This window comes from Pteronotus mesoamericanus, unplaced genomic scaffold, assembly GCF_021234165.1.
Source record: "Pteronotus mesoamericanus isolate MK-2021 breed Mesoamerican mustached bat unplaced genomic scaffold, CSHL_Meso_final contig_94, whole genome shotgun sequence".
NCBI classification, from domain to species: Eukaryota; Metazoa; Chordata; class Mammalia; order Chiroptera; family Mormoopidae; genus Pteronotus; species Pteronotus mesoamericanus.
In genome coordinates, this window is record NW_026555285.1 from 2623766 (window position 1) to 2650914 (window position 27149).

Consider the following 27149-nt stretch of genomic DNA (forward strand, 5'->3'; position numbering starts at 1 on the left):
TAAAGCTACTTAGGGACAAAGTGAGTAGTAGTCAGAAGAAAGTAGAGTAGTCAAGGAAAACAAGAATTCTCTGTAGTCAGAACGAGTACTGTTTTCAAAGTGCTGGAAAATGAGGAAAAGGAGGCTTCTTTTAGTAATTAGTGGAGGTATTTGGTGATACTCAGAAAATAAACTTTTATTCATGGGAACGAGATTGCTTGGAAACTTATGCCAAGATGTTTGGACTTCATCCTGTGGAACCAATTTAGACTTTTTCGAAAGCCGTACTGTATTTTACGAGAGTGATTTAGTCTACGTAGTAACAGGCTGGAATGGCACGAAGCATCCCCTTTCCAGGCCCTAGTTTCCTCATTTATATTAAGAAAAGGCTTTGGTCATTTGCCATCTTAAGTCTCTCCCAACCTTGAGAGCCACCTTTCCAAGAACATCCGACTTCCTTTCATCATCTGGGTCCAGTGCTTCTCTCCCTTCTTATCTTGGTGTAGTTGCCAACTCTACCCTCGATTTTTACTCAGGTGCTTTTCAGGTGAGTGTATAAGTACACGGAGAAACAAACGTCTTTGCAGTAAAACGAGTCTCTCCTCCTTTAAGGCCCTTCACCCTAGGCAGGACCTTGTGGGTAGTGCGCCGTAAGGCAGGGAAAGAAGTTGCCAGTCGCTTTTCTGCCGTAGGCCGACACTCCCGGTGGCCAAGTCTTCCCGAGAGACCAACAGGACACCACCCCTCACACGTCCCTGTTTCCCTGACAGACAAAAGCCTGTCAACCTCCGCAGCCCCGAAGCTCCACTGTGACTGCGCAGAGGCTGAGGCTGGGCTTAGACAGCTAATCTGCTTCTGCAGATGCCGAGGGCCCGCGGTCTCTCCGCCATAGAATGAGCGAAGCCCAAGGCGAGGTTTCCCCTGGGAGCTCGCTGCTCCGGCGCGGAGCCAGTATCACGTGAGGCGACCAGGAACATGTGACTCCGAGGGCCCGCCCCTGGTGCCCCGCCTCCCACACCTCCCCTCTTGGCTGGCCCTGGGCACCGCGGCTGGGTGGTGTTTCTTCGGCCAGCCAATCTTCCGAGCTTCCCGAGGCGCTGGCGGCGGCTGGGCTCGGCGGACAGCAACTGGCAGTGGCTGGCCTCCCAGGTAGCCGGTGAGTCGTGGGCGCGAGCTCGCAGAGGTCCCTTTCCCTCCTACCTTCTCTGCTTCCCATTCCCCGCGGGCCAGGCCAGCGTGCCCCGTTTCTCCTGCTCCCTCCCTCCCTCTTTCCTCAGGCTGCGGGTTCCGGTCCGCCAATCCCGCAGGGTTAGCACCTCAGCTAGCGTTTCTTCCTCCCGGGAAGAGGAAAAGGCTGGGGAGAGGCTAGGGAAAGTTTTCCTTGCTCTCTCTCTCTTTTTTGTTGTGTCGCAGGGACGCGGTTTTCCTCCTAGCTCGCCTGCCGCTGCTCTCGGCGTTCTTTTCCTGAGAGATACCTCCTCTGACCCTCATCATCCTCCCTCGGCCTTTCCTTAAGATTTTAGCGCCTCCTCAGAGGAGGGTAGTGGTGTCACAAACCATATTCTTCAGTTTCCCGTTCCCTCACAACACGTAACTCCGCAAAAGGCTATTCATATAGTAGGCATCTTTATCCAGGAGTGCGGTTAACTGAGTGAAAAGACATTTCCCTTGTCCTGCCTCAGGTAAACTACCTGTTCTCTTTAAGATAACCATTGAGGCACTCTCTCTTCTGCTTTCGTAAATGGCTTTTTGCTTATGTTTACTTGCATGTGAGACACTCCGAAGCCATCTGCTGCAAAACTCTTTGCAGTTGGGGATTAGTTTTATAAAGCAATATTATAATAATGCTTAAAAAAATCCAAATTCATTGTCTTATTTGTCTTCGGCCTGTTCTTTTTTTTGGGGGGGGGGAGCATTATAGCCTTTGGAAGCAAAAACTGTGAGTCTCTGAAACTGGTGTGCATTGTGGGATCATAACATCAAAATATCAAAGTTTATAATGCTGAAAGGAATAGAAAAATGATTTAACCCTAATGGTAGTTTACTGTGTGCTTTAAACTGTACGAAGTATCCATTTGAAGTGAACACTGGGTGAGTTTTACCTCTTTGAACTACTTTCAGAGTTGAATATATAACTGTATATTTAGATTCTATTAATATAGCAGTTAATCTGTGGGAGGATATCTTTATTTTAGTCCTCACTTGAGGACATTTTTTGTCATTGTTTTCAGAGAGAGAGAGAAAGGAAGGGAGAAAGAGAGAAACATCAGTTGGCTCCCTTCTGTGCGCCCCAACAGGAGATCCATCCCACAACCTGGGTATGTGACCTGACAGGAATCGAACCTGTGAGGCTTGGTCTATGGGACAATGATCCAACCAGCTGAGCCACATCATTTTAATCATTTTATGAATACCAGTCTATCAGTTTACCCTGCAGTCTGTTTTTCATAAAGAGGAAAGATATTAGTCTTCAAAAAGGTTTCTTCCACAGTGATTATGTATGTGATCCAAATGATCAAGTTCTGGGAACTTCAGAAAAATAGCCATAAAAACCAAAGCTATCAGGTTTTCAGCTTTAAAAAAATTCCTTTAAATTTTTAGAATTAAAGAGTACTTGCTTGTTCCATCCAGAGTTTGGCTTCATCTTAATAATCAGCAGCTCAAGCTAGGAAGTCTGAGACAATGTCCTACTTTATCTGAAAGTCAGAGTGGTAATAAGACTGAAGGGAAGTCAAAGACCTTTATTATTATTATACTATTCCTTGTGTGTGTACTACATTCAGTAAGTCAATCTTTGGGCTTGGAGGCTTGGGCTTAGATGAAAAGTGATACCACCTGGAGTGGCCTTGCTAGACCCTAGTTAAGCTCCCTTGTACATGTGACCTCATGACTAACCCTAGCTTCGTCCAGTCAAAACATAATTGAGAGAAACAACATGTTGCTATTGTTTTAAGCCACTGAGTTTTGGGATGTTTTATTACTCAGCAAAAGATAGCTGAAACAACTAGTGCCTTGTGCCATAGAACCCTTGGTTTAAATCTGGTTCACATGTAAGTCAGTTCCAAGATGTGATCCCTGAGCACAAAACTGTATGCAGCAGTGTGCTTTAATGATAAATCTCTAAATTAATTAAATATATTATAGAGGGGTGTACTTATTGAATTAGTTAAACCAGATTGGCTGTATCTCATACCCTCCAAAGTAACTGACAGTGAAAAATCATTTTCATATAATCGATTATTATTTGTATATATGATTGTTATCAGTCTTAAGTTGTTAACAGTTTGTGATACGACTCTCTGACATGTTTTAAAGGAATTACCCATTTTTTAAAAAGATTTTATTTATTTATTTTTTAGAGAGGGGGAAAGAAGGGAGAAAGAAAGAGAGAGAAACATCCATGGGCAAGAGATACATTGATCAGTTGCCACTTCCATGCCCCTAGTTGGGTACCTGGCCCACAACCCAGGCATGTGGCCTGACTGGGAATCAGACTGGCGACTTTTCGGTTTGCAGGCTGGCACTCAATCCACTGAGCCACACGAGCCAGGGTGGAATTAATCATTACTTTAATGACAGATGTGTGATGTTTGTTGCAACTTGTCACTTGATGAATTCAGAACCTGATGTTTGTAGCTTAAGTCCTTAGAGTACAAATGTAAGATCCACTGCAGCAAACGCATGTGCTTTGTTCTCAACGATAGAGGAGAGAGAATCTGATGCAAACTGTCACTTCTAATGTGTATGTTACAGGATTTTAAACACAAAAACAGTGGATTTTTCAGGAGCACTTCTGTCATTGCTTTTAAATGTAAAAATTCTCAGAGAAGCTTCCCATTCCAGTTCTAGTTAGATCAGTTTTAAAAACAAAAGAAAAATCTTCCTAGAGAAGAAAATCTCACAGGAGGTCAGATGGATAGGATACTCAGACTTACAATCTTCCAGTTTTCACTGGGCTGTTTCAGCATCTTTTTAGGTTTCCCTGGTGAGAAGTATCTCATCCTTCCTGGTGGCTGCTTTAGATTTCTCTACCTTTGTTGTTATTGTTTCATTCCACTTTCTAATGCTATCTGCCCTCTTAACAGGAAACTTTTTTTCTTTCTTCACAAGGACTGTAGGTGATCTCATAAGAGAATGTACCCAAGTGCAAATCAAACCACAATGAGACACCACTGCACACCCACTAGAATGACTACAATAAAAAAAGAAAAGTAATAGTAAGCATTACTATTATGCTTACTATTCACGTTATGGAGAAATTGGAACCCTCATAAATTGCTGGTAGAAATAAAAAATGCAGACTCAGCAGAATGTGTGTGTGTGTGTGTGTGTGTGTGTGTGTGTGTGCGCGCGCGCACACACAGAAAGAGAAAGAGAAAGGAAGGAATTGCTTCTAACTTCTGGCTCCCCAGCCATTTTATCCAATCCATCCTTTCCTCTTCCTCTTGTGTTTTCATGGAAGACTTCCTCCCCCTTTCTATAGCTTATCTACATTTTTGCTTCATGTCCCATTCCCTGATACTTTCTCAGAAACCTCATTTAATTATGTCCTCTCCTCTATCTTTCTGTTGGCTCCTTCCCATTAATACTTAAACATTTAAAATAAAAAGATGACCCAGAATGTGTTCTTCAACTCCCACTTATTTTACCATTACTACCTTATTTCACTTTTCCCCTTCACAGTCAAACTTCTTGAACAAAATGTTAATACTCATTGTTTCCTCTTCTGCACCTTTCACATGCTCCTCATCCTGCTGTAACCTGTCCTTTTCCACCCAACAACCTCTCTGAAACTCTTGTCAAGATTGCCAGTAAGTCTTATTAAATCCAGTGGACGTTTCTCAGTCTTTCCCTTATTTGGTCTCTCAGGAACATTCTACACTGACACTTCCTTTGTGTGATGCTCACGTCCCTAGATTTCCATGACACTCTTCTGGTTTTCTTCCCACTCTGCCTGTTTCTCCACAGCCTCTTCTATGCAGTATCTATCCTTGTCCCTTTGCTGTTGGAGTTTCTTAGAGTCCAAGATGCTCTTCTCTTCTTACTCCACACACTTTCCCCTGGATGATCTCATGCCAGATTTCCAAATCTCTAATCCAGATCTCTCTGGACATACCTACTCTGATATCCCACAGGTAGCTAAACTTAAAATGCCCAGAGTATAATTCCTCATCTTCCCCTGAAACTTGCTGTATTCTCTGTTGTATTGAGCAGCCTTATTACAGTTTACTCAATTACTTAAGCTCAACATCTGTGTGTAATCCTTGGCTCTGCCTGTCCTTATCTAGCTCCTTTCTTCCATTCAGTTACTTAGAATCCTGTTTGACTCTATCTTTTGTCCAGTTTTCTCCTTTTCCACTTCCTTGGTATATAGGCTTCCATTCTTTCTTTCTTGGCTTACTGTAGCCACCTGAGGCTCCCTCTAAGAATTCCTTCTTCTTCCCCATCTAGTCTCTACATTCAGCCGGAATAGTCTTTAATAGACATACATTTGATCATACCACTTCCCTGCTTAAGCTCCTTCAGTGATTACATATTGCTCTTAGGATAAAATCTAAGCTTTTTGGCTATAATCTTGCTGAATTTCTCAGTTCCTCCACCACACACTTCCCAATTCTGATGCTTCTGTAGCATCCAAACCTCACCATTAGAGCACCAGCCACATTGTGGTGAGCATCTGTTTATGCATCTAGACCCCCTATCCCCATGCAAGTTCTGCTGGGGATTCAGGTGGTGGTGGTGGCTCTGTGTTCTGTGTACCTAGAAGACATTCAGTAAACATAAACATTAATTGAAATGAATACAGTATGGTTCTGCATGTCCTGCAGATTTTTGGGTTGTTTACTTTTCTAACCTGAACACATGGCTTCAGTAGAATTATTTATTCACTTAGAATAAGCTGTCAGAGTTCTTATATCCTAGAATTGCTTCTGGAGGCCATAATTACAAATTGTGCTTCAAGTCAAGTAGCTTACTGGCAGTGAAAGTGACAGTTGTCCTCTTAAATGAGTGATGAATTTCAGCAAAACTAATGAGACTAAGGATAGTCACAGTGAGGGTTAGGAAATGATAAAACAGCAGTGATGCGGTTTTTAAATGAAGGTAGGATAACTTTGTCATCTCTACAGCTGCATCTTTATGAAGTCTTTTGGAGAATGTTACATTCTCAGAGTACCTTAGTCTTTGTGAAAGTTGTCAAGTATTCAGGACATTCTTTTCCTTTCATTCTTTTAGTATGGTTGGCTTGCAGAAAAGAGAAGTGGATGACAGCTCTTCTAACATTTGGAGTAGTAACAGTATTACTCAGCAAATCTCTGAAACTGCTTCTTTACAGTACTTATGCCATAGAAAGGGTGAAATAATTTTAAAGCAAATTTTTATTCAAAGAATTTTGAAACTGATCTATATTAGATGCTTTTCTGGACCTGGGAAATATATTTTGTGTCTAAACCAGAGGTGTAGCATCATTAGTTTCAAAAAGCTCATCAGAATAACTATGGAAGAAATACAGGCATAGGTAGATAAATGTTGCCTCCTCACACAACCCAAAGAACAGTAACAACAAATTTAAAAACAAAAAATAACCAGAACTACCAGAAATAGAACTGTATGGAAGTCCAGCAACCAAGGAGCTAAAGAAGAAACATTCATCCAGACTGGTAGGAGGGGCGGAGACAGGCAGCTGGGGCAGAGAGGACCTGCAGCAAGGAGGTGGCTAGTAGACTGGATGGACTGGGCTGACTGGGCAGACTGGGCAGTCCCACATTTGCATGCAGAGGAACAGCTGGGGAGTGAGACAGACCACGCAATCCAGGGTTCCAGTGCGGGAAAAGAAAGCCTCAAAATCTCTGGAGGTAAAAACCTGTGGAGGTTGTAGCCGCAGGAGAAACTCCCAGCCTCACAGGAGAGTCTGTTGGAGAAACCCACAGGGTCCTTGAACATACACAAACCCACCCACCTGGGAATCAGCACCAGAAGGGCCCAATTTCCTTGTGGGTAGTGGGGGAAGTGACTGAAAGCCAGCTGAGAATGAAGCAAGTGGCATTGTTTCCTCTTGGACCCCTCCCCCACACACAGCCCCACAACACAGCAATTTGAGTTCCCCCGCCCTGGCAAATACCTAAGGCTCTACCGCTCCCAACATAACAGGCATGGTAAGACAAAGAAATATGGCCCAAATGAAAGAACAGATCAAAGCTCCAAAAATAGGACTAAGTGATAAACAGATAGTCAACCTATGAGACACACAGTTCAAAGCACTGGTAATCTGGGTGCTCACAGAATTGGTTGAGTATGGTCGCAAAATGGAGGAAAAAGTGAAGGCTATGCAAAGTGAAATAAAGAAGAATTTAGAGGGGACCAACAGTGAAGGGAAGGAAACCAGGACTCAAATCAACAATTGGGAGCAGAAGAAGGAGAGAAACATTCAACCAGAACAGAATGAAAAAATAAGAATTCAAAAAAATTAGGAGAGGATTAGCAACCTCTGGGACAACTTGAAATGTTCCAACATCAAAATCATAGGGATGCCAGAAGGAGAAGAGGAAGAGCAAGAAATTGAAAACTTATTTGAACAAATAATGAAGGAGAACTTTCCCAGTCTGGCCAAGGAAATAGACTTCCAGGAGATTCAGGATGCTTGGAGAGTCCCAAGGAAGTTGGACCCAAGGAAGCACACACCAAGGCACACTATAATTACATTACCCAAAATTAAAGCTAAGAAGAGAATCTTAAAAGCAGCAAGAGAAGAGGAGACAGTTACCTACCAAGGAGTTCTCATATGATTATCAGCTGATTTCTCAAAAGAAATCTTGCAGGCAAGAAGGGGCTGGCAACAAGTATTCAAAGTCATGAAAGGCAAGGACCTACATCCAAGATTACTCTATCCAGCAAAGCTATCATTTAGAATGGAAGGGCAGATGAAGTGCTTCCCAGATAAGGTCAAGTTAAAGGAGTTCATCATCACCAAGTCCTTATTACATGAAATGTTAAAGGGACTTAGCTAAGAAAAAGAAGATCAAAAACTATGAACAGTAAAATGACAACAAACACAAAATTAACAACAACTGAACCTAAAAAGCAAAAACAAACTAAGCAAATGAGTTGAACAGGAACAGAATCATAGAATTGGTGATCGGTGGGGAGGGGGATGAATGGGGAAAAAGGGACAGGGTAGTAAGCAACATAAATAGTAGGTACAAAATAGGGGGAGGTTAAGAATAGTACAGGAAATGGAGAAGCCGAGGAACTTACATGTACTACCCATGGACATGAACTAAGGGAGGGGGGGAATTCTGGGGGGAAGAGTGGTGCAGGATGGAAGGAATAAAGGGAAGAGAAAATAGTGGGACAACTGTAATAGCATAATCAATAAAATATATAAAAACAAAACAACAAAAATAACTATGAAAGAGATTGGTAAGTGTAACATTTGACTCTTCTGTAACCTGGGAGGTTTTTTTGAAGTGCTTTTACTGTAGCATATGTGTATGACATAACAAGTTGTAAAGTTGTACCCCAAGAGTTTACTTCAAATCCTAGAACTCCTCTATTTGAAAGTATTTGTAGAACTGTAATTTAATATATTCAGAAATAGAGAAAAGATGACCACACCCCTAAGTCTTGTGTGCTCAAATGGGAACTTCCATTGGTGAAAAAGGAAGAAGGCTGTGAAAAACATGTCTTCCTGCAGGAAACTGGATGATATTCACAGAGGTAATGCTTTTGTTTTATCATTTACTAGAATACTGAGAATTTGATTTCTTGGATTTCATATAACAGTTTTTTAGGATATATAATTTTTATGTAGTTGTAACTGTTGTACACATAACTTTTTTCCACATTTAACATGTATCACATGGACTATATATTTGCATGTTGTATTCCATAGTTTGCTTAATTATTCTACTTACATTTGTGTTCTAGTTTTTTCCTTACGAAGTTCTGACTTTTTATTAGACCTTAAGTTCCTCAGAGGCAGAGACCGTGATTGTATTGTTCTTTATGACTTCCCCCAGCACTCTTAGTACTTGGGCTCATTGTCAGAAAAAGAATTAAGATGTTATTATTTTATTCACATTCTCATGAATTTGTCATATCATTCATTGAAATTTTCTTTCTCTGTGAATTTGACTAGGTTCCTCAAATAAGTGAAATAATAAAATTTTTGTCCTTTTGTGTCTGGCTTATCTCGCTTAGCATTATGTCTTCAAGGTTTATCCCTATTGTAGCATGTGTCAGAATTTCATTTTTAAGGCTGAATAATATTCTTTTGTATGTAGATAGCACATTTTGTTTATCCATATGCTTTATACATACAATAGAATATTATTCAGATGGTATTCATCTGTCAGTAGGTATTTGGGTTTTCCACCTTCTGGCCATTGTGAATAATAACGTTGCTGTGAACATTGATGTACATCTATGTTTGTGTCCCTGGTTTCAGTTCTTTTGGGAATATACTAGAAGTGGGATTGCTGAATCATAGTAGTCTTATGTTTAATCTTTTGAGGAACTGTAGTAATGTCTTCCACATTGGCTGCATCATTTTATATTCTCATTTTCTAAGTTTAATTTTATATTAATAATTTATTTTGCAGATTTGCCTGGAACACTGTGTCACCCTAGGTTGTGAATTTTATGCAAGAATATCTTTTAAAACTTTTTACAGCTTAGGGTAAACATTCAAATAACCAAGCTTTTATTTTCATTTAAAATAATTTGTTTATTTTTTGGTCATAAAATGTTTGTTGTAGAAATTTGGAATATATTCAAACAATACAAAGAAAGAACATGTCACCTCTAATCTTTCCAGAGAAATACATTTTGATTTTATATATCCTTTTTATGTGTATATTATATTTTAAAATATTGTAATTATGTTGTATATATTGTTTTATAACATAGGTAAGCCTTACAGGGTATATTTGCTTTTTTGTGGGATGTCTTATTTTTTACATGGGAATTAACACATCATTTAGCTTTTTGTTAGCATCTTTTCTTGGGGTGCTTCATTTAAGTGGTGCACAGAAACTTGGGAAGGAAAAGCACTGGATTACCCTTTCCTTAAAATACTTAGTTATTCATTATTGGATACTTAACATGCCTATCCAGGATGGCCATGGTCAAGCAGGCCATTGAAGAGTCTTCTGTATTAACAGTGCCTCCTCAGTATGTTGATAGAATAACTTTATATAATACTATTTGAAGTATCTAACTTTTTTTTTGACACTTCCTGGAGTGATGACTAAAATGAAATGTAGTTGATCTATATTTATATTACTTTAAAGTAGAATCCATACAACTAGAAGCAAACTGTTAATATGTCTACTTCATGTTTAAGCAAATTTAGTAAATGTCATAAGATATCAGAGCTATCTCACTGCTGCTCTTTTTGTGATAGATCTTTTGTATTTCAGAGTCAGCCACAAGGTTCTTAAGTCTGATAGAGATTTCATAACAAATTGAGCTAGTTAATTTTTAGTGCTTATACCTGCTTTTAGAATTAATACTATATACTCTTTATAATTTTGTGGTAAATGGTCAAACATTAAGTCTGTGAAACTGATAGAATTATGATACTTAGTGTAATTTTCCTAACACTAGCAAAGTTGCCCCTGTCCCCAGGAAAGTGGAGTAATTAAACATCTCACCACAATAATTTAATTGTAATGATGATTGGCAATTTTTGAGTTAATTAGAAAATTTTAGTGGTATTTACATTTCCATTGACATTGTGCTGCTTTAGGAAATACATGCTATATCCTTAAGCTCAAGACTGTGATATGCTGTTCTGTATAGCACGTAGCACATCCTGGGTTTTAATACCCCCATAGAACCTCTCAGAGAGTCTTGTCTGGATTCTGAGGATCACCTGTTCATGTCATAAGCTGCCCAGGCTGAGCATAAATGAAGACCTGTTTTTGTGTTTTAGCAGTCTATAGCCCAGGGATGCACTTTGTGTTCACACAGACTTGTGAGCCCCCTGAGGACAGAGGTCACACTTGGTCTCCAGGGCCTGCTTCCCAGTGGCTTTTGGAAGAATGAAGGAATGAATGACGGTCGTGAGGCTTAACCAGGCAAATTTAGACAGAAACATATTGGGAAATTCTTTTAGGGAAGTGCTTTCTATATTAGAAGCATTTTAAAAACAGATGCTGGTGTACATTTATGAAGCTAGATTAAGTCAGGCAGGAGTAATGTTGGAGAAGTTTAACCATTGGAAAGGCCAGGGCTGATGTTTCTATAAGAAGAATCAGAGAGGTGGGGGTTGAATCCTGACTGTGCCACTTAATGCTCTGTGATGTTGGGAAGTTATTTCACCTTTGAGCCTCATTCCTCATCCGTTGCTGAGAATGCATTATGGTTTCTTCCTTATTAAGAGTATTATGAAGATTAAATGGAATAGTATATATAAAGGTACCTAACACAGTGTCTACAACAAAGCAGATTCTTGATCATTGTTAGTTTCTTCCTTTCTGCTCTTTATTTGCTTGTGTTGTTAGGAGTCATTATTAAATACTTGCTTGACCAACATTGCTGCCCTTGTTGTTCTCCTGCTTTCAGAAATTCCCTTTAGATATTTTATTTCATCTTGAATATAAAATTATAACTTTTTATACAACATTTTTTTCCCCAAGCATTTCTTTCTTTCTTTATTTTTAAATACATTTGTCTCTGCCTCCCCCCGCACTTTCCCTTGCCCCCTCCCTCCTTCCCTCCCTCAGCTCTTCCCCTTTGGCCTTGTCCATGAGTCCTTGCTATATGTAGAACATATTTTTGAGAAACCCAGGCTTGAAAAAATAAGTGTTATGTCAGTCTGATTGATTAAAAGTAATTGAAAATAAATCTGGAACTAAACACAGGCCACCCCCACTCCCACAGTCAATTCTCACTCTGTTGTCCATGTCCATGGGTCATTCATACACGTTCTTTGTCTAGTCCCTTCTGCTTCTTTCCACCATTGTCCTCCTTCCCCTTCTCCTCTCATCACTTTCAGTCTGCTCCATGTTTCCATGCCCATGGTTTATTTTGTTCATTAGTTAATTTTGTTGAATAGATTCTACTTATAGGTGAGATAATATGGTATTTGTCTTTCACCAACTGGCTTATTTCACTTAGCATAGTATGCTCCCATTCCATTATGTCATAGCAAAAGGTAGGAGTTCTTTTTTTAAATGCAGACTGATTTTATTTATTTTTTAAAAAGGTCAAAATCCATTATAAATTACTGAAAAATTGAAATCTATTATAAAGTCTCAGCAATTAAAACAAGATAGCAGCACAGAAATAATCAAGTAGATCAATGACATAAAATGAGCATTCTAGACACAAACATATATATCTGTCTAGCAATGTACTATATGGTTAAATTGATATTTCAAATCAATGGGGAAAATAAGACTCAACAAATAAAGTGCATGGACCACTATTACTTTAAATAAAACTAATATAGAGCCCTATTTCACATATTATACAACAAATATTCAGGTGAGTTAAAAATAAATATGTAAAATCTAAGGAGTTTTAGGAGAAAATACAAACTAATCTTTTTCTTACCCTGAAGTAAAATATTCAAACTCAGAAGCTATAAAGTAAAATATTGACAATATGACAATATTAAACATTTAAGACTATACATATAAAAAAAGTTAAAAGACAAGTAATAGAATGGGAAAGCATTTGCAACACCTCTAAAAAAGGATTAATAGTTTTCTTTTTAGGACAAAAATTCTATAAACATTTAGTTAGAAAATAGATGAGGACTACCAAAAAGTCATTTAAAGCTTTTTAAAAATAATAGAAATAGGCAAGAAATATACAAAAACAGGTTTAGTTTCAACAAATAATAAAGTAACACTTAAAAATAGCACATCCTTGTTACAATCTATTAATCTGATTGTATTACAAGTATTGGTAATGTCAAGTATTGGTGACTGTGAAAGGAACTGGGTATTCATAGACTCTTTTTCTTCATCCTAAAGCAGTCCCTTTAGCATATCTCACAATGCTCGTTGGATGGTGTATTTTTTGAGCCTTCTTTTGTCTGGGAAACTCCTTATTTTGCCTTCCATTTGAATTGAGAACCTTGCTGGGTAGAGCAGTCTTGGTTACAGGTCTTTGCTTTTCACTACTTGGAATATTTCTTGCCATTTCCTTCTGGCTTGCAGTGTTTCTGTTGAGAAGTCAGCTTCTAGCCATAATGGGGCTCTCTTGTATGTTACTACCTCTTTCTCCCTTGTTGACTTTAGGATTCTCTGTTTGTCTTTGATATTTGGCATTTTATTGATGATGTGTCTTGAAGTGGGCCTCATTGGGTTCCCCTTGAATGGGACCCTCTTTGCTTCCTGGACTTGTGTGACTTTTCCCTCCTCCAATTAGGGAAGTTTCCCATCACTACTTTCAAACAGTTTCTGTGTCACTTCCTCCTCCTCTTCTCCTGCTGGTATGCCTGTTATACAGATACGTTTACGTTTCAGGTTGTCCTACATTTCCCTCAGCGCCTCTTCATTCTTTTTGAGTCTTTTTCATTTTTGTGCTCTTTCTGGGAGTTTTTTTCTACCTTGTCCTCCAGCTCGGTGATTTGATCCTCTGCTTCGTCTAGCCTGCTTTCAATTCTTTGTATTGTGTTCTTCAATTTAGAAATTGTATTCTTCATTTCTTCTTGTCTCTTATTGACATTTTCTATGTCCTTTTTCATGCTGATATAGTTTGCAGTAAGTTCCTTGTAGTTTTCCTGTAGTCTTTTGTAATTCTCTCTGAGCTCACTGAGCTCACTGATCTTCCTTAGAACCATTGTTTTGAACTCAATATCTGATGGTTTACTTGCTTCTGTTTCATTTAGTTCTCTTTTTTTGAACCATGTGGTGGCTAGATGGGGCGTGCTGCCGCTGGGGAGTGCCACTGTGGTCGCCACTTGTCCTGGCCCAAGCATCAACTGCTGTACCGGGGGGAAAGAGCGCCCCACAGGGAGCGCGGCGCACCGTGAATCTGAGGGAAACTGGCAGGGGTCAGCTGAGAAGGGAGCAGGGCTCTTAATCCTGCAGAGCCCATCCCAGGGTTGTCACAGATGAGGGGAATAAACACAAATCGTCGCAAACACTTCTCTGTTTGCTGGGAGAGCAGATGGGGACACTTCTCTCTTAGCGGAGAAGCCTGTGGCACATCCCTCTAGTGGAGAAGGCCATGGCACATTCCTGTAGTGGGGAAGGCCCTGTCACCCTCCCTTTGTTCCAAGGCTTTCATTGAAAATGTTACCAGTGGGGCTAGGTAACAGGAATGCATACATTATCTCATTACATTAGTATGTTAAGTTTCACAGAATATATGATGCCTATAAGAAGGCAAATGACAGGAACACACCGATTTACATAGGTCTGAGAAGAGACCAGTATAAACAAAAGAGAGTAAAGATAAGGGGAAAGTAGACATAAAAGCCCCTAATGATACAGGGTAAGGGGTGTAAATAATGTAAATGTCCTTCGCAGCATGAGCTAGCCAGAGGTCTGAGGGAAGAAGAAAACACACTTCAAAGAATTTACTTTTAGGCCTGATTTCACTGGGAACCGGCAAATCTGATTTAGGGCTGATTCCTGCACTGTTTCAAGCCTGAGCCAGGTGTAGGGAGGGAACCACCAAAATATAAGGAGACTGCTTTTCGGCTATAGTGAGGACTCCGGCCATATTCAAGCCAAGCCAAGAGGTGCAGGCCTTTTTGTCCTTTTTCCATGTCCTGCAGTTTCTTGTCTGCTGCCTATAATGGGTCAGTGCCTGGCTTAGGGTGCCCCTCCCCTGAGGGGTCTTACCTGTCATTGACAAGGACCATCACAAGACAAAGCAGAAAGGCAGGAGCTGCGCCCCTGCCAGGAGGGACAGGTTATGTCACCTCAGGAACCTGTTTCTCCAAGGCCTCCTGATTATTTCCAGCCTTGGGGCCCTCCGGCCTGTCAGCAGGGTTACAGTTCCTGAAACCAGGCAGGGCATTTCCCAACACTTTCTAGGGATTCCTCCTTTCCCTTCAACTGGAGGGGCGGGTGTTTCTTTGTCTTCCCATTATTTGTGAGACTCTTTTTTGCTTCTGCTTCTGCTTCTGCTTCTTAAATTGATCTGTCTTGATTTCCTGACTTTGTGGTGTAAACTTCCATGGTAGGAGACCACTGTTTTTTCTTTCTGGATCTGCCTCTGATGATGTCAGATGTTGACCCTGTGTGACCTTAGGCAGTCTGTTTGAGACTTCAAGGAATCTACTGTCTGTGGCTGTCTCCTTCAGCTGTTAATCTAGTCACTCTACACTCAGCAGGCTAGCTTAGAGACACCAAAGGGCAGGGCAGAGTTTCTCCTGGGGGCGGAGTTATTGGGTCCTCTCATGCTGCTGCTGCTCAGGGGAGTGGTCCACCTGAGCCAGATGGCTGCTGCCATATGGGGGAGGAGTCAGCACCAGGATCCTGCCAGCTACTCTCTCTGTTCTCTCCCCAAAGCCTCTGTCTCCAGTCTCTCCTCAACTGTCTCTAGACCACTTTGCACCCCCTTTAGCCAGGGATCTACTGTCTGCGGCTGCCACACTCTACACTGCAGTCAGGTTTTAGCACCACGGAACCACGGCAGCACGGCAGAGTCCCTCTTGGAGCGAGGCTTTTGTGTCCTCTCACACTGTTGCCGCTCAGGGGAGTGGTCTACCTGAGCAAGATGGCTGCTGCCGTTTGGGGGATAAGTCAGCACTGGGATCCCGCTAGCTACTCTGTCAGTTTTCTCTCCAAAGTCTCCTTCCCCAGTCTCTCCTCAGGCGTCTCTAGCCCACTCTGCCCCCACCTTTGCTGGAGATCAGGGAAGTGGCTGCAAGTTAAAATTTGTGCATCGGCCCTTTAAAAGACCTTTTTGCGTTTCCAGACTCCCGTGTCTGGCAGAGAGCAACCCTGCCGCTTTTTACAGCTGACTGTTATCTATGTACTTTTTGGGCTCTGGTGCTGTAGGCTGGAGATCCTTGCTTATGGTTTAGACCCCACTCTTCTCAGGAGTGTCCTGCTGGCTGTTTCAGTATCCTTCTGGTGCTGCTGCCCGTGAGCCTGCCTGCCTTCTTGAGTCTCTACCACACCCCTCACCAGTTGGGTTATGCTAATGGTGATTCTTCTGTCTGTCCGAGGTTATAAGGCTCCTCTCTCCCTGTTGGCCAGTTGTTTGTTCCAGGTGATTTCTCCCCAATTTAATTGTAATTTCAGATTGGTCCTAAGAGGAGGTCACTGTGATTTCCATTCACTCTTCTGCCATCTTGATTTTCACTTTCTGCTTTTATGATGGGTGTGGACATGGAAGATATATGACTTGGTTTTTATATTGACTCCTTTTTTTAAAGATTTTATTTATTTATTTTTAGAGAGAGGGGAAGGAAAGAAGAAAGGGAGGGAGAGAAACATTGATGTGAGAGGGAAACATCGATCAGTTACCTCTCACATGTGCCCCATCAGGAGGAACCTGCAATCTAGGCATATGCCTTCACCAGAAATCAACCTGTGATCTTTCTCCTTGCAGGCTGACGCCCAACTAACTGAGCAACCCTGGTCAGGGCATTGACTCTTAAATTACAAGTCTTTGGAGAAATATCTTGTAAAATAAAGCTTCAAGTAATTTAGCAATATGGGTACACTCAGTTCATATAATAAGCCATCATTGTGAGAGTTAGCTTGATTTTTCAGTGGATTGCCAAATCCTTGGGGAAGACTTGCTTGTAACTGATTAATAATTTCAGAATAATTGTACTGCTCTCAGGTTTTTGAATGGTAATGTCCCTTTGTGTTGTAATTTTAAAGATGGTAAATCTTATTTTTTGACTAATTAATTTCCCTCTCTTCCCTCTCTCTATTTAAAATTTAATTCTATATTACACAAAATATTACATTTTGAAGACTAACTTTGGTATGGTTGGTTCATAATCTAGGAATATATGCTTCTGGATTTTCTTGGAATTTTTTTACTTCATTGACATTTACAGTTTTACTTCTCATGACTCCTTTTCTTACCTGCTTTTTAAGAGGTACAAAGCAGGCCATTTGGGGGGCATCTTTTTTGCAAAACATTTAAGACAATTTTCTTATCATATAGTGAGCGCTTATAAATGAAGAAAAAGAAAAACAGTCTAGTAGAAAATATAGGGACTTCATATAAAAAAATGGCACCTGGGCTCTTAAACATGTAACCCAAGAGATAAAGAATGAACATGCTGCCTTCAGGCTGCAGGGCTTCGGGTTTTCATGCTGTCACTTACTAGTTTGAGTGAATTCTTAGTATCTCTTTGCCTCAGTTTTCTTGTCTCTAAAGTGAAGATTAAATGATTAATAAATATAAAATATTTAGAACAATGCTTGGCGCAAAGTGCTCAAGAAATGTTATTTGTTATTTTTGCTATTATTATGGTTATTTCTAAAAATGATGCCCAGCTTCACTCATAATAAGAGGAATTGAAGTTTAAACAAAACTGAGACCCACAATAATATACTGTATAATAAGAGTGTGGGTAAACAGGTGCTGACACACATTGATGGTTCTTTTATATGTTGGTACTACTTTAGTAGAGGACAATTTGAAATAGCTGTTAAAGGTAAACCAGTTATTAAATTTTGACCTGGCAGTTCCATTTCTAGTAGTTTATCTTAGAAATTTGTGTGTTAAAAAATATGTATGTATAATAATATATGCAAACAGTAACTGCAGTATTGTTTATATTAGCAAAAGACTGGAAGTGACTTAAATGTCTCAGTGGAAACAGGCAAATCGTTAAACCTATGTAATGGAATGCTCTGTAGTACCATTGAAAAGAAATGAAGTAGGTCTACATGTGCTAATACAGAATGACTTGCAATATATGCTGTTAAGTGGAGGAGTGGGCCTTCCACACACATACGTATAATGCTTATGTAAGTCTATACTATCTCTGGAATGAATAAAAACTACTGACAGTGGTTGCCTTTGATGAGAGGGTCTGGTAGGGAGGATAGGGAGACTTACTTTCCTATCCCCTTTTGTACTGTTTGAAACAAAAATTTTTAAACATGTTTATGTATTAGCTTTTACTCTCCCCCAAATCCTTTACCTGTTCCCTCCAACACACACACACACACACACACACACACACACACACACACACACACACACACACCCCCCCCCCCCCCCCGCATGCACAGTTTTCAGAACATTCAAATGTTATTGCAGGAGTCTGGCTGGCTGTGCAGTGACAGGAAATAGTGTGTAAAGCTTATTGAATATATGGTGTGATACTAGGGGCATAACAGGCACCTGATTCTTGTCATCTAAATTGGTGCTGATGGGAAAAATCTCCCTGCGTGGTGGAAACTGAGGCCTTGGCTAAGTATGCTCAAACTCTAAGGTGTACTTTGTAGGTGCTGTCGTGGGAGTTGGAGCCAGAAAAAGATCTTGGTCTTAGGTTGGCCTCTCTTGGCTATTTTTAGAGATCTGAGAAGAGAGTGAGTAGGACGGAACTTCAAGAGAACTGTGGTTGTATTTACCAACTGTTTGGTTCTATGTCAGTTTCCAGAGGTGAGAGCCAGAATGGAAATTCATTTGACATGATAGGGTTATTGCTTGTGCTGCCCCCTGTAATTTCTAGAAATGCTTTTTAACCCTGGAATAATTGAAGCCATGACCAGGATTCTTTGTGTAAAACTCCTTGAACAGATCAAGTTTAGAGTTTTTAAGGGAATTTGTACATCTCACTACATTTTTGGGGTACTGTTTAAGCTAATTGCTACTTGCGTAAAGACTGTAGTCATCAGCTCTAACACCAAAATTACGGTGAATTGTCTTACCTTGTTCAAATAACTTTTCTGAACATGAAATGAAGTATGGTCTGTATATATGTAGAAAATGTGCTCATATAAATTAGTACCAGGATATAATACTTTATTTCATCCAATAGACCTAGGCTAATGCTTCTTAATACTTTCACTCTAAACTATCTAAGGGGTGACCATTGTTAAACAGTGGCTCAGTGTGGCAGAGATATTCTACAGGAGTGAGTAATCTTTCAGTGCATTCTGAAGGTGGTTAATGGAAAAGTGGGGAGGTAGACATAATGATTCTGATTTTTATAATACACATATACATCCTTAACCTCATCCTCCTGATAAGAGACCCTGGTTTCATCTAGTTTGCTTGTCTCCCCTCCATTACCTGCTGTCTGCTGGCAATAAGCATGTATATAACAGATTAGCACTGACTTATAAGTGTGCAAGACAAACAACTGGTTGCAGAAAGTTTCCCTCCCATTACAGGCAAAGGCCCAGATCTGAAGGTGGAGGAAGGATTACACAGTGTTGCTGGTGAAAGTGAGCAATCTGTTTAACCAAAGATGGATAGTTTATTCTGGAATTAGCTTTAGTTTTCTTTTATTAGCAGTGTCTTTTATAAAGTTAGTTTAGTAGTTATTTAATTTTTTTCTTGGAATGCTTTTTGTTTGTTACAGCAGAGATGTCAGCATATTTATAGGAATTGCCTGAAGTCAGAGTCATGGTGGATGTAGGGAAGTGGCCAATCTTCACTCTGCTCTCACCTCAAGAAATTGCATCTATTCGGAAAGCATGTGTCTTTGGCACCTCAGCCAGTGAAGCACTGTATGTTACTGACAATGATGAGGTAAGAATGTCTCAAAATCCAGAGTTTAATTTTAGGGTTTATTTTGGATTGAGCTTTAAAGCATTCAGTTTGAAGATTGAGAAAAGGTGGGGGATAAAAGAACACTATCTTAGATATAATTTGTCTTTTTTTTCCGTTTCTTGATTTAATACCTCTTTATACCTACTACTCTTTGAGTAGTATAGTATAGGTAAACATTCTAAAACTTAAGTAATGTCAGCAGAGGTTGACCTTTTTCTTAACTTTTTAATCTCTTCCTACCTATTGAGCTGTTAAACTGAACTTGAATGTGTCTTATTTTTCAGAGTGAAGAAGGGAGCCTTTGTGTAACTTTAGACCAAATGGCTCAAACGGAACTATTTGTTTTGTAGGTCTTTGTGTTTGGACTGAACTATAGTAACTGTCTAGGAACTGGAGATAACCAGAGTACACTTATCCCCAAAAAGCTAGAAGCCTTATGTGGAAAGAAGATTAAAAGCCTTAGTTATGGCAGTGGACCACATGTTCTTCTCAGCACTGAAGGTAAAGAGGGTGTAAGTTCAGCTTTTCCGTTTATGGAAAATCAAGCAGTTTATTCTTTAAGAAAAGGAATTTTATTTATTTTTAGAGAGGGGGAAGGGAGGGAGAGAGGGAAAGAAACATTGATGTGAGAGAGGAACATTGATCCGCTGCCTCCTGTCCATGCTCTGACTGGGAACCAAACCCACAATTCAGGTATGTGCCCTGAAAAGGAATCCAACTGGCAACCTTTCGTTTTGCGGGACGATGCCCAACCAACTACTAAGCCACACAAGTCAGAGCTCAAGCAGTTAATTCTAAACTAAGGGGAGCTGAGGCTGGATCAAATAATTAATTTCTAATGGTTTCTTCATTAATTTTTGAGAGGTGGAAGTTAAACACTGGCTAATTCTGGAACAGCCATAGGATGACTTGCAAATTAAGCAAAAACCTCTGAGGTTTTAGGCTACTTTTGTAGAGTTGTGGAAGATTAGATATAGGAAACTAAGTGGTCCTTTCAGCCTAATTTTTCAGTGGATTTGTGGTAAGGAGGCAACTTTAAGGTTTTACTTGGTACATTTTATAAACACAGATAAAACTGGTTTTCTTTTTTTGTGTAGTTCTTCAACTTTGAATTCAAGAACTCTTAGTTTATTCCCTGGCATTCCTGTGGGTGTCATATGGGAAAAATGTGAGATAGATTCCTCTCCTTTTTTTCTCTGCTTCCCCAAGATCACTTAAAGAAGGAGACCCTTTATTGTCTTTGGTCAGTTTATCTCCAGAACTCTCTGAAAATTTGTTATTTATAACCTAAATTCTTCCTTTTATATTTTAGGCACATTAACTCTCTCTTTCTCTCAATCTCTCTTTAGCAGAGGTCCTGAGCTTTTATTGGATGATCCTATAGGGTGGCATGTGGGAGACAGTTTGCTTCCCTGCATTTCTGTCTCCAGACTATGAGTTTCCTTGGATATTGCCATAGGTCTTCTGATTATTGAGCTTCTTAATTACTTTTAACTTATATCACTCCAGCTTATCTGCATCTTTCTCAAGCTGTGAGATCCAGATCTGAGCATGATTGTGTAGTAAGAGTATAACTGGTGTTGAGCATAATGAAATGATTATCTGACTTCCTTTTAATGGAATCATGCCTTCTAGCATCACACTGGCTTTTTCAGGCAGTTACAACTTTGCTGACTGGTTCAGCCTGCATCGTGACCTAATTATTTAATTTTTTTCTAAACATGTTTCAATTTTAATCAGTCATTGATTTCTTACTGTGAATTCCTGAGGCAATTTTTTTAGAGCAAACATACTAAAACATACACATTCAAATTTTTGGTTTTCTTAGAAGTGGTGAGCTTAGGAAATTATAACTGTTCTTTTGAAATTATTTTCAGCATCCAGATCATACAGTTTTAACTTTCTCGAATGTTATAATTGAGATATCAATATAAGTAAACAATAAACATAAAAATATAAATATCTGATTTTCTTGTGGGAATATTTTTCATTTTGTTTTTAATTCAATTTTGATTGTTACAGTACATTTTACACAATATACATTAAGCATGCTGTGCATTATGTATCATATGTATCTGAGTACGTATATTTGTATTGTATGTTTTAAAGTCATACTATTTTAAAACAATTGAAAACTCGAAGTCATCAAATAGTTTAAGGCTTTTAATAAAGAGCAGAAGGACCTCTGTCTTATCCCTCTTCACTCTTAAGAAACTGCTCTTTGGAAGGAGCCACTTTTAAATCTATCAGATGTTTCTTCTGATATTTAATCTCATATTTTTAAATTAACATGCTTATAGTGCTATTTCTAAATTTTAATTTTAGATATTATCCTTTGACTTTTTTAAAAATTTTATTTTAATTTATTTTTTCAAATACATTTGTCTCTCCCTCCCCCCTCACCACTTTCCCTTGCCCCCCCCCCTTCCCTCCCTCAGCTCTTCCCCTTTGGTTTTGTCCATGAGTCCTTGCTATATGTTCTTGACTTTCCCCTTCCCTTCCCTTCCCTTTCCATGCCCCCACCTTCCCTCTTGTCTCTGTTGATTTCTTTTCCTTTCAGTGTATCCTTTGACTTTTTATAATGGCAGATAGAATTTAGTTCTTTTTCCTACTTTCCCTCCATTTATTTCAATATAGTGATATCACCACTTTGATTAAATCATTGTTCAGTGTTTACATTATTAGAACTCTAGAAGTGAGCCCACCTCCTTTCTTATACAACTCTTTGTTTTCCTGGGGTTCATTTACTTACTTTTCTAAACCTTTATCATTACCATATGTCCAACTCTTCTATAGGGCAGTATTGCTTCATAATACATCTGAGCATGTCAGATCATCTTTGGAGCTTCTGTGTCCTCTGCAGCCTGGCTGTCACTCTTGGACTACAGCAAAGCTGTCAACCTAGAACTTCATTTCACCATTATCCTTGAAAGTCCCCTCATCTTTGTGCTGTGTGGATTCCCTGTTCTTTGTGTCTTATAATCCTCCTCGGATTGTACCCTCATTTGGGTGAAACATATTCTCTAGTAGCTTTCTAAGGAAAGGAGTGTGAGAGAAATCTTTGAGACTCTGTCTTAAAATGTCTTTATTTTACTCTTACAGTTGATCAGTGGAATTCCTAATGGGAAATCATGTTTCCTTAGAATTTGGAAGTCATTGTACCTTTTAAGGTTCAAGGGCTGCTCAGGAGAATCTGGTACCATTCTGACTTTTGCTATTTTGCATAAGACTTTTTTCCTTTTTTGGAAGCTTTGAGGATCTTTATTCCGAGTGTTCTCAAATAGCCATGATAATATACTCTGATGTGGGTAATTTTTAGTTAATTGAATTGGTCATTGTGCTGGTCCTTCAATCTGGAAATAGCTTCATTTCTAGAATAATTTCCTGTAATATTTCATAGACAGTTTCCCTTCTTTGTTTTTCTCTTCTATCTGGAATTTTTCTTAGAAAGACATTAGAGATTCTGGATCTACTTTGGGTGAAATTTCTTCAAAATATCTTACAACTCTTATGGTCAAATTTTAACATTTCTGCTGTATGCAAGTTCTCTTTCTTGTTCTCTAAGTGTTCTTTTCTAGAACCTTCTGTTCTTGTTTCATGGATTCTGTATCTTTTCTTTGAGGTAATAATTATAGATTATTTAAAAATTATTTTCTGTTCTCTTAGTATTTCTTTTTTTTACCTTCCTGGATTCTTCTTTCTCTGTTTGTTTTGGTCTCTGACTTTTAAGTTAGAGGTTTTCTTTAAAAGTTTGATGATCCTTGGCTCTCTGTTTACAGGTAAGCGCCAGTTGCTAATATACATATTGGGAGTTCTATGCTTGTGGGTGGAACTTACAAATACTGAGCTTCACTTTAGGGAGATAATAACTATTCATTCAGGATGCTTCAGATGTCAGTGTATGAATTTCTGTAGGGCGGCATCCTCCAATTCCTGGCCTGGAATATATTTTTGTTTTATTTTGTTTCTGCCTGCTTTCTAGATGCTGCACAAGGGAAGGTCAAGGATCTCAGTGTTTAGTATGGGGACTTCCAGTTCTTCTTTTCTCACTACAATGCCTCCTTGCTGCCTTCAGAGATTCTCTAAATTTTTCCCTCAGAGCCTTGGTCTGATTTTCTAGTGTTACATGGAGGAAGGGAGGGAAGCAGATTTGGGTACAGGGAAAAGTTGGGCTGAAGTGCTGTTACTGTAAGAAGTTTACAGCAAGTAAATGCCATCAATCTCTTGTATTTTTCCAGGGTTGGGGAGGGGTAGTTGACTGACGGCCCTAGGAAGAAGGTAAGGATTTGGAGTCTTACTTCTGTTTTCAGTTGCATCCTGCCCTTATATCTCGTGTGTTCCGTAGGTCTTTGTCAAATTCCAGGGCTGGAATTGGCTGCCCCTTTGCTTATGTAGTGTTACCTTCTCTGGTCTCCTATGTTACTTACAACATCTATTTGCTTTCAAGCTCCCAAAATTTCATTGACATTTCTCCTGTTGTATTTTCTTCTTTATTTTTCTTGTCCTTGAGTGTTTATGCCTTCCCCAACCCACCCCTTACTATCATTTCAATAGGATTTTGGGAGTGAATGAAAATAAAAATGTGTTCGATTCTCCATTCTTTATTGGCCTATGTGGTGTTTCTAAAGGACATTTTATGAAAATTTTGATAAATGCCATGTTGTTAAATTGAACATCAGTATTCACTTGGTATTATTATTTCACCTGCATGCCTATGGCTTATGGATTTCTTATTGTCTTCTGAAGCAACATTGAATTAGATTACTTGTAAAATTAATTTTTTCTGGTCACTTCTTCAATTCAGTGTCGAGTTTGTTAAGGCTACACTGAGTTTCCTTGAAGGTCAGAGATTCATAGGATGCTGCTTTGTCTCCCTCTAGTCTCTGCTTTCCCCACTCTCTACTCTCCCTTCTAGCCTGGTATTGTTTCACTGTCATATCCTTGGGTAATTTTGCTCATTTTTTAATTCTCAAGTGATCCTGAAGTATCATCCTTGATATGTTAGAGAGACAGTGTGACAAGCGGGTGCTGGTGTCCAGTTGGATTGGGTAGCTTTGAAAGCTTTCCTAGGAATTGGGACTATGAGCCATCTCATGAAGGAGCTAACTTTTCCTATGAGTCATCAAGTGAAAAAGGAAGAAAGATGCACGTATGCTGTTTTAAAGAGTAAAATAATGTATTAACAAGACAGTAACTGCCAAGGGCACATCTGAAGAGGTCTTATAGTAGCATTGTTAACATGTGGAGAGAAAGTCCTTCACCCTGAGGGGCATCTGATAAAACAGAGCACAGCATTCACTAGGCCTCTGTCAGGTACTGCTTAGATTCACATCTTCTTGTATGTTTTGGGTGTAGCTTGTCTAGGATTCTGGTGGACCTCTGTTCCTAAGGAATATTTATAAAAAGATCTTTAGTTGGGTATATTACCACCTCTGCACTGCAGCTGGTCTTCTAGATACAACTCATCCTCCTTCCTATAGAACCTTTCTATATTACCTTCACATTTGGCTAGCACATGGTTTGGGTGGCTTACCTGATTGCATAACCTGACTCTCCTCTCTAAGGAGTATGAGCCCCTGACCATGCTGTCCTCTGGCCATCGCTGCTGCACATTTCTGTTTACTGTCACTACTGGGCAAGTGTACACCAAAAGACTACCAAGTGTCACCTGGGTGCCAGGCTAGCTTGTTATCACTCTCTCCAGCAGGCAGCTTTTGGATGCTGCAGTATATGATAGGACCAGTGAGCGCTGCTACACCTCTTTTGCTATAAAGTAAATCCCTTGGTCTGTTGAGATGTTTTGTGAGATCCTATGTCAGTGGACTCAAGACTCTGTAAGCCCTCAGATAAGTGGTGCTGGCTGAGGCCCTGTGCTCAGGAAATCCATATCTGGATTGTATGTTGATTCCTGTCAATATGAATTGCTGCTCCTTCTAGGATGGAATGGATCCATTTGGAGTAATCTTGCTGCCAGATAGCTAGATGGTCTCTTGATGCGTGGTGCTGTATCAGGAACTCTGCATTGGTTTTGTTCTGTCAGTGGGCATTCAGCAGTGGTAGTAGGTAGCTCAGCCTTGTTTAGTGGAAATCCAGTCTTCTGTTTTTTACATTTTTCTCCTTATGAGTGAGGTTTAGCATCTTTTCATATGCTGTATTTTGCCGTGTGTAATATGCACCTTTCTGCCCAAATTTTTGAGGGAAAAATAAGGATGTCCATTATACATGGGTACAGTGATTACATACCATGGGTATAATAACGGGATATAATAATCCCATTTATAATACACACAAAAATGTGGGTGCACCTTATATACAGCAAAATACAGTACATAGTTAAGACCTGTTTACATTTTTTCCCTTTTATGGAATCACCAGATAAAGATGAACCTCAAAAACCTCATGCTAAATGAAAGAGGCCACACACAAGAGTACATATCATAGGGTTCCATTTACATGAAATGTTTAGAAGAGGCAAAGCCATCGACTGGAATGTAGAACAGCTGCCTGGTGCTAGGGATGAGAGGGACACTGACCGTAAATATGGAAAATGGAATGTTGAGGGATGATGGAACTGTTCTAAAACAGGACTGTGCTAATGGCCATACAAGTGTATAAATGCACAAAAAAATCATTCAACTGTGCACCTATAATGGGGACATATTATTGTATGTAACTATATTTTGGTAGTTTCATATCATTTAAAAAATTAATTTCTCAGCTTAGATTATCTCCATTGTACATGAACATTCTTAACCATTACATATTGGGGAAAAAACAGTCCTGTTTCTGTCATTGAGTGATGGAGGTATCAAGAATTATACAAAAATAAATAAATAAATAAGCCCATAACAATTAATTGTACGGGCTGTTGTTTTTTTTAAATCATATTTATTCAATTTTACCCCTTTGCCATCTTCCACCCATCCCACCCTGCCCTCCACTCCCACAGTCAATTCCCACTCTGTTGTCCATGTCCATTGGTCATTCATACATATTCTTTTCTAGTCCCTGCTCCTTCTTTCCACCATTGTCCTCCTTTCCCATCCCCTCTGGTCACTTTCAGTCTGCTCCATGTTTCCATGCCTGTGGTTTATTTTGTTCGTTAGTTTATTTTTGTTGAATAGATTCCACTTTTAGATGAGATCATACAGTATTTCTCTTTCACCAGCTGGCTTATTTCACTTAGCGTATTATTCTCCATTTCCATCAATGTTGTTGCAAAAGGTAGGAGTTCTTTCTTTCTTTTTTTTTAAATGCAGACTGATCTTATTTATTTTTTAAAAATGTCAATATCCGTGATAAAATATTAAAAAATTGAAATCCATTATAAAGTCTCGGCAATTAAAACAAGACAGCAGCACAGAAATAATCAAGTAGATCAATGAAATAAAATGAGCATTCTAGGCACAAACATATATCTGTCTAGCAATGTACTATATGGTTAAATTGATATTTCAAATCAATGGGGAAAATAAGGCTTATTCAACATAAGGTGTGTGGACCATTAT

General features: G+C 39.4%; 1 protein-coding gene across 7 annotated transcripts in view; it reads left to right on the forward strand.

Moving 5' to 3' along the window:
• The first annotated feature begins 987 nt into the window (after positions 1 to 987).
• The window catches only part of RCBTB1 (RCC1 and BTB domain containing protein 1), a 58811-nt gene continuing 32649 nt past the window's right edge, over positions 988 to 27149 (forward strand). For 3 of the 7 annotated variants that reach the window (XM_054586319.1, XM_054586321.1, XM_054586324.1), the window contains exons 1-3: positions 988 to 1135; positions 19451 to 19620; positions 19992 to 20142. In XM_054586319.1, coding sequence (XP_054442294.1) covers positions 19495 to 19620; positions 19992 to 20142 — 277 coding nt within the window. In that variant the 5' untranslated portion in view covers positions 988 to 1135; positions 19451 to 19494. Of the gene's footprint in view, positions 1136 to 19450; positions 19621 to 19991; positions 20154 to 27149 lie in introns of those variants that run through there. The other 4 variants (XM_054586322.1, XM_054586320.1, XM_054586326.1 and 1 more) reach the window with 4 other exon arrangements.